Source organism: Oncorhynchus keta, chromosome 28 (assembly GCF_023373465.1).
Source record: "Oncorhynchus keta strain PuntledgeMale-10-30-2019 chromosome 28, Oket_V2, whole genome shotgun sequence".
In the NCBI taxonomy this organism is placed as follows: Eukaryota; Metazoa; Chordata; class Actinopteri; order Salmoniformes; family Salmonidae; genus Oncorhynchus; species Oncorhynchus keta.
This window is the reverse complement of record NC_068448.1, coordinates 11,243,762-11,255,267: the sequence shown is the minus strand read 5'-3', so window position 1 is coordinate 11,255,267 and position 11,506 is coordinate 11,243,762. Positions and strand designations below refer to the sequence as shown.

General features: G+C 49.3%; 1 protein-coding gene across 1 annotated transcript in view; it reads right to left on the bottom strand.

The window, feature by feature from the left end:
- The window catches only part of LOC118360603 (plexin-B1-like), a 98,304-nt gene that overhangs the window by 48,175 nt on the left and 38,623 nt on the right, over positions 1-11,506 (bottom strand). The window contains exons 2-4 of the mRNA XM_035739845.2: positions 7,562-7,631; positions 6,358-7,477; positions 5,318-5,500 (exon numbers count right to left, since the gene is read on the bottom strand). Of these exons, the coding sequence (XP_035595738.1) occupies positions 5,318-5,500; positions 6,358-7,467 (1,293 nt within the window). The 5' untranslated portion in view covers positions 7,468-7,477; positions 7,562-7,631. The remainder of the gene's footprint in view (positions 1-5,317; positions 5,501-6,357; positions 7,478-7,561; positions 7,632-11,506) is intronic.

Genomic DNA, 11,506 nt, shown 5'->3' with positions numbered 1-11,506 from the left:
TATGTTCTGTATGTACTGAGTGTGTACTGTACGTTTTATATGTACTGTGTGTGCAAGCCCCCTGACGGCACGGGGACAAAATATGTTATACCTCGTTCCCTCCTTCAAGGAACCATAGTTATATTCATAACTGTACGTTCCCTTTTAGACATAAAATCACACCCCAACCTGGCTCAGAGGGTACCAAACTAGGAGGCCCACGGCAGACCACACAGTTTCCACCGGCTCCAAATAGGGGTTACAGAAGCCACCTTCTTCCCTAATACTTACCCGAGAAGCTAAAACTATCAGATCCCCATATAGGGAACCAGAACCTGCTGCAACTTGGCTATGTGTACTGACATACTGCCACTGCAGCTCAAGTCCCATGATCCCACAGTTCCAGAAACGATACTTAACTTGCAAGCCTGAAATGTCAGAACTCGTACAACGAACCGCAAGTCGAAAACAACAGAACACCTGTCGTGACCTGGTAAAGCGCACACGCACGCTGCATAGCAACGGCCAGAGTCGATGAACCACGGCAGCCCAAGGCTAAAACCTGCAGGAAACCTGTGATAACCCGGTCAAAATGCTGCCTAATATCGACCAAGTCCATAAACCCTACCTGTTTCCTAAAAAGCTCACACCGAGACCTGAGGAGTCTGGAATGCCAGAACACACACAAGGAACCGCAAGTCCAAGACAACAGGGCACCTACTGTGACTTGATAATGCGTTATCGACGAACCACGGCAGACCAAGGCTCAAACCCAAAGGGAAACTGTGGTAACCCGGATGAATAAATCATCTGCTCGTTGCCTTAACATCCACTCCTGGACCCAGCCATAAGAACACTATGAGACACACTGGGAGCACCTACGACCAAGCGATAAAACCTCACAAAGGTATGTGGGGAACCCCCAACTCGCTGCAGCACAGATATCACCAATCTTCATGCCCTTGAACAATGCCCAAGAAGCCTCCACACCCCTAATGGAGTGAGCACACATGCAGTGCTAGGCAACCCTTGTCCTTTGCTGTCACACGCCAGGGAAATGGCTTCCACAATCGAAGGAGAAAGACTCTGCTTAGAAAGTGCCCTACCCCGAGCTGGATTAGGGAAACAGACAAAAAAAGCTGGTCACAAATGCGGATCTCCTTGTTCCTGTCCATATATGTGCGTAGTCTGCACCGGACCCAGGCCATGCAACCTCCATTGTTCACTGGAAGCAAACAGAGGAGGTGAGATAGGGAACAGCTTGAAAGCCAGGGAACAGCTAGAAAGCCAGGGACCTGTAAGACATAGGTATAACCATTGGAGCAAGAGCTGCTGTCACGTAGAGTAGGCCAGAAGGCTAAACTGGATAACCTAACCTCTATCAAAATAAAAAGATGGCGGAACCGCAAAAGTTCTTTTGTGCAAAGGTGTTTATTTACAAGTGAATTCCGGAACAAAAAACAACAGTACTGCCATCAACGTCTACCTTATGGGACAGCTTAAAAACAATGCTGCCCCATCCACAGCTCAATCCAAAATAACCTCCCCCATGACTGAAAGAGGAACTCCTTTTGTAGGGCTAGCCCTGCTCCTCAGAAAAACTCAGAACAATTAACCCTGGTTAATTAATCAATTAATAATACAAACATACATTTTCCATGAACTAAACATACTAAAGGATATACATTGCAACACGGTTTTAAACAATATCACAACATAACATTTACAACATTACATCACTACTGACAATATCTTTCAATATGCCCATGTGCATTAATGAGCCATTTGGGACAGGCACTATAAAGCCAACCCAATTCCCTGAGCTCAGATATCCTTTTGCCAGCATACCCGAAGCTACAGAGATGGAGAGAGAGAAACAGAACAAACAAACAATGCGCTCATCCACAACATTGATAAGTATAAAATGCATGCACCAAGACAGAAGTTAATTTGTGTGTCGACCCACATTGTTAACTTATCTTATAATGGCGCAGGGAGGAGTGATGAATATGTGTGTGCGTTAAAGAACCAAATGCTGCCCGCGGCCAGTGACGGACTTCTACGTCACAGCTGCATTAGGACGTAACCTCACCTTGGAGTCGCCAGGTGCAAACTCAAAACAGGAAGGGTGTTTTGAGCGTGGAAATTCCAAATGCGATTGACCGACGCCAAGACCATGAGCAGGGCAGTCTTGTAGGAAGAACCTTCAGGTCCACAGACTCCTTTGGTTCAAACGGAGGTTCATTCATTGTGGAACCGCAACACCAGAGGATGAGACCATGAGGTAGAGCCATCAATCCCTACATGACATACCGAGATGGCTGCCATATAAACCTTCAATGTGGAAAAAGGCACTGCTCAAAAATCTCTTGCAAGAATTTCAAAATGTCCATCAAAAGAGCTCCGAAAAAGGATAAACTCCTTTACCCTGACACCAACTCTCAAACGCAGTCATAATCACATTCAAGGGTAAACCCCAAGCCGACAAATTCAACCATTCAGGGTCCAAACCCACAGACCCGTGCGCCTGGGACAATAGATCCAATAACGCAGCCCAACAGGCGGATGATCTCTGGGAACCAGGGTTGTCTGGGGCAACGAGGAGTCACCAAAATCGACAACAGATCCTCCTGATGGACCCTATCTTCAATGGCCTGAATCAGGTTCACTGGAGAAACGCATAGAACCTTATCCGAGGCCTATGATGTGCCAACGTGTCCGTTCCCAATGGAGTGCCTGGATCCCTTATTGAGAAGAACAGACAACAATGTGTGTTCTCACGATGCATAAGATCTACGTTGACGCTGACGAACCGGTCTCATATCTGGGCCACCACTAAGTGGTGCACTCTCCACTCCGTAGAGGTAGGACCACCCCCCCTGGAATGTAGATCCTCACCCACGTTGAGAAATCTGGGAAGAAACGTCACCCTGAGCAACAGGAAACGCACACTGGTCCATATGAACAGTCCAGAGAGAGTGACCGCGTCCCTCCCGGCATGTTGATGTAGCCACCGCCATCCTGTTATCACCCAGCGCTGAAACAGACACATTAATACATCAAGTCCCAGAGCCACCATATAGAGGCCATCAGATCCAATAACCGCAGGCACAGAGAAAAGGCACTGAGTGCCCAAGATTCAGAATGTGACCCTCCTCTGTTGGGACAAAAATACGGTTCAGAACCGAGTCCGGAGAGAGACTCAGAAACAATGCGCTGAGCCGGAGTCTTATGATTCACTATGAACCCCAGAGACTGAATATGGGAAACCAGCATGGCAGTGTGGAGCTCCACAAGTTCCCTCAAATCTGCTACGACCAGCCAATTGTCCAGATAAGCCAATACCCTGATCCCCTGGCACCACACCAGTGCCAAAGACGCCTCCACCACTATAGAAATGATGGCGGAGATGGAGAGGACAGGAAATATAGTACAGCACATGAACATATCCATCCTTTATATCTATGGACATTAACCAATTGCTGCAATAGCCAGACAAGTGTGAGCACCTCAACCTTGAGGTGCTTGTTTAAAACACGGACCATTGACGCCAAGAAAAGGAGGAGGACACACAGCAAACTGTTGAACTGGAAGAACTCCACTGGGGGGAAAAAACACCATCAAAGCCACGTTCAACACCAACACTCTCCCCTGTCAAATCCAAAGCCAGGCTCGGACTGATGTCATCCGATTCACACTCTGAAAACACTCCAGAGCCATTCAGGGATAGTATATCATCCCAGGAATCCTAACTCTGAACACTGCCAGAGAAACCGGAATGAGCCTCACTTGGCTGGGCTCTACTCTATCCACCAATCTTCTACACAAACTCCCAATGGAAGTTGACCCCAGCCGGAGACAATGGTCACACAACTGGTCTGAGCCAAGGCCTCCTGAGTGTGTTTCCACCCAAGGAAATAGGACAGCACTCGTGAGTATCTTTTAATTTTCATTGTGAAAACCACATGAGATTTTTGTTATTTTATTTCAGAGTTTCTCTCTCAATGTCAGATGTGTGCGTACTGGTAGCGAAATCTGGTGCAGGAGAGCAGAGATTTGTGAACAGGCGCACACTTTATTTAGGCAAAAGTGCAAAACGAGCAAAACAGTCACAATAATTATTTTTAACAATAAACATCGTCGTGAAAAATAACACGGGAAAAACAAGCTAGTCTGGCGTGTCAACAAGACACACGTAACACAAACAATCTTACACAAAGACATGATGGGGAACAGAGGAATAAATACATGTAGATTGATTGGGGAATGAAAACCAGGTGTGCAGGGAACAAGACAAAACAAATGGATACATAAAAAATGGAGCGGCTATGGCTAGAAAGCCGGTGACGTAGACCGCCGAACACCGCCCGAACAAGGAGAGGAGCAGACTTCAGCGGAAGTCATTTACACGCGACCCCAGGAGGGGCTTTCGAGGGCGGGCTCAGCATCCATTGGCCCATTGGCCATGATTTCCGTTTGCTTCAGGTGAAGAGGATTGGTCGTTGACTCGCCATAGTATGTTATACAAAGTGACCGACTGAAAGGCAACTGAAAAAGAGAAGTGACATTTGTGGCTAGAATATGTGGCTAAAAGCAAATTAAAGGTGCATTTGCACTATCTACAGGATTGTATTGGGAAGAGAACAGTTAATTTGATTGTCAGTCAGTAAATCTAATCTGGAGGATACCAAGACACCTTTTCCTACGTGAATCATAAGCCCTCAAACTCTCAAGTTACCTGAGTTTAATGAGATTAGCATAGATTTGATGTCGGCCTCTATAAGCCTCCAGTGAACGCAGTGCTGTAGGAATCTCTTTGGTTTGTCAAGTGGACTCTCAGAACATCTTAGCGAGCTGACACAATGGTTTAGAAACCTGCAGATGGTACCCACATTGTGTGTGTGTGTGTGTTCACGCATGCATTTGCACGTGTGTGTTTCTGAATGCTGTTTGTGGAATTTGGTGTACACAGATGAGATAATCCTTGTAAAACGGGTCACTTCAGTAGTCTGCATGCTGAGGGACTCAAAGCCCTCTGTTCTGTTCTGTCTGGGGCTGAGGAGAGAAGGGCTGAACGAGGAGGGCTGAGGGTGGAGAGATGAGGAAGGCCGAGGGGTGGAGGGCTGAGGAAGGAGGGCTGAGGAGAGGAGGGCTGAGGGTGGAGAGATGAGGAAGGCCGAGGGGTGGAGAGCTGAGGAAGGAGGGCTGAGGAGAGGAGGGCTGACTAAACGATGTCTAGCTCCATTTGAGTAGAAGTATGTCTGAAACACTGCTATCTTGATCTAAATCTCATGTATTAACTCAAACATGCTTCATAACCTACTGTAACTTGGCATACCTTGTGCAAATTCCCTTTAGAGTCTCCTAAAAAGGCAATTGTGTGCCCCGCCCTCACACTGACAGCCACAGCAGTGAGACGGGCGGACGGGCTATCCAATACTGCCTCAGCTTCTATGGGCATCCTGCTGGCCATTGGACTGGGGGTGTGGTCAGAGCCACAGGGATAAGCCTTCAGGGTGTTCTGGAACACAGAGAACAAACAATAGACTTCACTCTAGAGAATGTTCCGTTCACATTATCACCGGAACCTGGTTCGTCATTTCAACAGTATTACTTCCATTCAGTAATAATTATTCACATCATTGACTCACAGTCTAACCAATCCTCTTAGTTCTAATAAGAGGATTAATATTAGATTAGAAGCATACCAAAACTGCAATCTTGCTCCTTTGATTTTGCTTAACACCCTTAAATCCATGCCAACAAGTCTTCAGCAAACTCCAGTAAATTGGGATGTCTTTTGTTCCAGGACTTGTTTACTTTAAGATGCATTGTTTACCAAACTAACTTTCTGTTACAATCCATCTGTCCGTCTCGTTGGACTTCAAAGGGCTCCTCCCCATCATTGTCAGCCTTCATTTAACAGTCCGATAGCTGAGTTGGGACAGTTTGTTTTATTAAAATGCTCCAGGCAAGCAGGCCTGATGAGCTCTGGGCTCCGGGCCCAGACTGGAGGTCATCCCGGGGTCGTAAGCCTGCATGGCTACTTCACACACATGCCTCAGGGATCTCTTGGCTGTTTGACACAGGGTTCGTTAAGGCCCTTTATGTTCCATTTCCCTTCCTCTCTCTATGGCTGTTCTGCTTTAAGCATGGATCTAGTCCACTTCCTGACTGCGGAAGCCAATAAGCATTACAGCGGCGAAGGTAGAGAACAAGTAGGATTTCACTAGATTATAAGGCATTCCATTGCTAGTACCCTGACCTTAGGAAAAATAAGGTAAATGCTTGACATTGAGCAGTGGAAACCTACACTTTCATTCTGATGAACCAGAGGAATCATGTGAAAGGTTACATCTGCTTCTCTGAATAACTTACCGTGGGTAAATTGGCACAGCTGGACTTGACCTCATACTCGATGTAGGCCACCTCCCCTCCTCCCTCCACCCGGCCATCCTGCGTGTAGCACAGGTCTCGTGTGGAGTCGATGTGTCTGTCCAGCTCGTCCAGGGCGTACACACACAGAGCCGAGTCGTCTGAGGGCCCGTTGGAGGAGCTGGCCCTGGTGGAGAAGAGCCCAAGCAGTTTCTCCCCCTCTCTGCCGTCCCCCTGACCCACCTGGGCTGCCTGCAGAAGGTTGTAGTTCCTCTCTGGGGAGGAGGTAGAGGAGGAGTGACACACCAGGGGTACCTCTACATAGGAGTAGTAGGAGGAGTCATCCAGACACACGCGGGCAGCATAGGTACGGTATTCCCGCGTCACAGCCTTAATGTCACGGCGATAGAACAAGAAGTACACATGCCCACGCCGAGCGAAGGCAGCTACAAAATGGTGGTCGTACTCTGAAAGCCTTCCCGCCACGGCCAGCTTGGCGGTCTCGTCGTATGAGAACACAGGCTCGTGGGCCAGATGGCGTGTGGAGATTGGCGGATGGCTGCTTGTGTAACCACGGCCCACATAGAGCACAGCCCGCTCCCCGCCTCTGGGCCCCACCACCAGCCCCACGGTGGACACCCCCGGGTCGTTGGCCGCCACGTACTGGGTATCCACCGGCCTCTCTGTGGAGAACAGCACCTCCTTCACAGAGGTTAGGCTGCGCTTCTGGCAGGTGCCCTGGTGGACGTTACCACAGGTGATGAGCTCCATGGCTGAGGGGTCCACCAGGAGCAGTTTGTTGTGGTTGGAGGTGTGCCGGGCCTGGGGGCAGTTGGCCTCTGTGACAGGGGGAAGACACTCCTTACTATCAGTCACTGGGCCGGTCCTCTCTTCCTGCTCCAGACGCAGGCCGTCCAACCCGTCTAGTTGGAAGAGATGGTCCCTGGCCCCCACGTAGACCGTGCCTACAGAGGGGTCTGGGTGCAGGACCAGGTGCTCAAATGAAGTATCATTTCTGGAGAAGCGTGGATAAGTGCAGACAGCGAGGGAGCATGTGGTGGTGACCAGGAGGAAGACGAGCGGGGCTGAGATCAGAGACATCCCAAGTGGCATGGCAAATATTCTGTAAAGACAAATACAGTTAAAAGACGCTCAACATCAAGTTTGCTACACAAATATATTTCTATACAGTTATACAATGTCTAACCATTTGTGTCCGAAGTTAAGCTCAAGTCTCCTCCTCATCCACAAACATAAACCATTCTTGTTCACTCCACCTGTAGAGAAAAGAAAACATGAAAATATTATTACAATCTAATATCACCCAATAATCCATCAGGAGTTACATTGGTTGGATCATTTTCAAGAACCTGCCATGCAGACACTTTAATGAAGTGATGCAGCCCATGCTCCATTTAGACACTTGTCACTAGACACCTCACTACTCCACTGATTCAATGGGCCAGTGGGACACCGGGAGCCCTCTAGTACAGCTGAAACCTTTCAATAATTAAACATCTCTCCCCAGTCCTCCCCCTAACGAAAAACTTAGTGCCACAGGGGGTGGTCACGTCTTGGACAGTAACCTCCACACCCACTGCCACAGGGGGTGGTCACGTCTTGGACAGTAACCTCCACACACACTGTCACAGGGGGTGGTCACGTCTTGGACAGTATCCGCTAAGCCCACTGCCACAGGGGGTGGTCACGTCTTGGACAGTAACCTCCACACCCACTGCCACAGGGGGTGGTCACGTCTTGGACAGTAACCTCCACACCCACTGCCACAGGGCGTGATCACGTCTTGGACAGTAACCTCCACACACACTGTCACAGGGGGTGGTCACGTCTTGGACAGTATCCGCTAAGCCCACTGCCACAGGGGGTGGTCACGTCTTGGACAGTAACCTCCACACACACTGTCACAGGGGGTGGTCACGTCTTGGACAGTATCCGCTAAGCCCACTGTCACAGGGGGTGGTCACGTCTTGGACAGTATCCGCTAAGCCCACTGTCACAGGGGGTGGTCACGTCTTGGACAGTAACCTCCACACACACTGTCACAGGGGGTGGTAACATCGTGGACAGTATCCGCCAGGCCCACTGCCACAGGGGGTGGTCACGTCATGGACAGTATCCGCCAGGCCCACTGCCACAGGGGGTGGTAACATCGTGGACAGTATCCGCCAGGCCCACTGCCACAGGGGGTGGTAACATCGTGGACAGTATCCGCCAGGCCCACTGCCACAGGGGGTGGTAACATCGTGGACAGTATCCGCCAGGCCCACTGCCACAGGGGGTGGTAACATATCCGTGTCACAGGGGTGGTCACACAGTATCCACCCACTGTCACAGGGGTGGTCCCACAGTATCCGCCACAGGGGGTGGTAACGTCTTGGACGGTAACTCCACACCCACTGCCACAGGGGGTGGTAATGTCTTGGACAGTATTCGCCAAGCCCACGGCCACAGGGGGTGGTCACGTCTTGGACAGTATCCGCTAAGCCCACTGCCACAGGGGGTGGTAATGTCTTGGACAGTATTCGCCAAGCCCACGGCCACAGGGGGTGGTAACGTCTTGGACGGTAACTCCACACCCACTGCCACAGGGGGTGGTCACGTCTTGGACAGTATCCGCCAGGCCCACTGACACAGGGGGTGGTCACGTCTTGGACGGTAACTCCACACCCACTGCCACAGGGGGTGGTCACGTCTTGGACAGTATCCGCCAGGCCCACTGACACAGGGGGTGGTCACGTCTTGGACAGTATCCGCCAGGCCCACTGACACAGGGGGTGGTCACGTCTTGGACGGTAACTCCACACCCACAGGGGGTGGTAACATCGTGGACAGTATCCGCCAGGCCCACTGCCACAGGGGTTGGTCATGTCTTGTATGGTAACTCCACACACACTGCCACAGGATGTCCTTGTCCCATCGCCGGGATGTCCTTGTCCCATCGCGCTGTAGCGACTCCTGTGGCGGGCTAGGCGCATGCACGCTGCATGGTGAGGTGTATTGTGTTTCCTCCGAGACAATGTTTTTGTATGTATAATAGTAATATAGTAATATTTACAATGACTAAAATCTGGTAATTTTGTATACATTTATTTAAATTTGCATCCGGACACTTCTGGGGGGATTCTGGTAAGATGCCGGTAAAGTTGGCTGAATTCTGGTAGACGGAAACGGGCCGATGTACTTGGGTCGATTCTGGGCAGTCATTCATTTTGATTCCGGGCCGAGTCCGACACCCGATTCCGGGGGGATTCAATCAGTTTCGGGCCAAGATTCCGTGCCAAGAGGGTCGCTTTTGGGCTAATTCCTCATTGCTAGCTGGGTCCCCAATTTATGCTCTCCAAATGGACGTTAGCTGTGAGGGCAGAGATGCATTGGCTTTGTTCGATATACATGTCGGGGGATGCTATTCACGAGGACATAATGTTCTGTCTCACGATTCCCGAGCCTGAAAAAGCATAGGCGATGTTCAGTGTGCTGTGTGACTATATTGCCGATAAACAGATTCCATGGGATCGAATGCTGGGCTTTTGCAAAGATGGGGCTCCGTCTATGGCAGAACTGCGGGCAGGCCTCTGCACTGTACTTATGAAAGTGTCTCCCTCTGCAATGTGAACGTATTGTATGATACACAGAGAACAACTGGCGTTAAAAAAGAGCAGAGCACAGAACCTGTGGGATATAATGCAGCAGGTAACTTAGATTGTAAAGTACATCAAACCACATCCACTGTGCGCATGTCTGTTCACAAAACTATGTGGAGTTATGGGATCAGAGCATGACAATGCTAGGGCTCAGGTCCTCCGAGAGAGAGAAAGAAAGAGAGAATTAGAGAGAGTATACTTAAATTCACACAGGACACCGGATTAGACAGGAGAAGTACTCCAGATATAACAGACTGACCCTAGCCCCCCGACACATAAACTACCACAGCATAAATACTGGAGGCTGAGACAGAAGGGGTCAGGAGACACTGTGGCCCCGTCCGATGATACCTCCGGACAGGACCAAAGCTGCACTCTGAGGCCTGGGAAGAATGGAGAACACAGCCATGCTACCGGTCTGGTGTCCTCACTTGCTCTTTGACTGGTTGACGTCCCACTGTAGATATTTTTAGTGAAACAGGATCAATAGTCATGGGAACTTCCTCTTAGTAACAGGAGTAGCAGCGTAGGACAGGACTGGGAAAACAATCATTCCTTTTTACCAACATAAAAAGGAGCCTAATTTCCAATGTTTTCTTTACATCCTATCTCTACTAGATCATAACTGGAGAAGATTCTTCAGCTGAATAGCCACTATAGTACTTATACTAATACCATCAATCTGAATCTAAGTACTTCTGGAAACGTGGAGTGTCTGCCAAATGCCCAAATTGTAATAAGAATGTAACACTTAACAGTTACTACTACTACTGCTAAAGTACGGTTTCTAATGATTAAACACAATGGGAGGAGAGGGGCTCTGGGACAGGGCACGCAGAGCCAACAACCTCCAGAGTTCATGGGCCATGTCTGGAATGCATGGCTCTGCCCTGGTGCAGTCCAAGAAACCTATAAATAACTACTGCTAGACTATTAGGCTGCCTACAGCACTGGTGGTCTGACCAGGGTTTTACAATCCCACTACACGACAGCCAAGTCCACAAAGCTCCACTGCTCTACGCATAGAGACACCTCAGAAACCGAGAGATCGGGAGACTCTCCTCTATGTTGATCAATCATTGAAAGTGGCTGCAGTGCACGTTTGAACCTTCAACTCCTAATGACTTGTAACAGGGTTCTAAAGGCTAAGACCCCATAAAAATGAGAGATCAGCAGCGAATGCCTCCAAAAAGACAGGGGTGGGATTATTTTCAGGCGCCGTCTGAATGAGATGGGCCTCAGGCTCGGAGACCTGACATTCTTCTGTTGCTCCTGGCATCTCCCCCTTTGGTACACGGCCAAATGGTGCTGTACCGTCTGCTTGATTTATGACAGGCTCCGATGAGCACACACAGCCATCATAGTTCATAGTTTCATGACTACGAGGGAAAGATAGTATCCAACTACAGTACAGTTAATCTAACACATAGATTTTCTGTTTTACAGAAAGCATAAATGTCACAGCATAGGGTGTAGTTGTCAGACTTTGA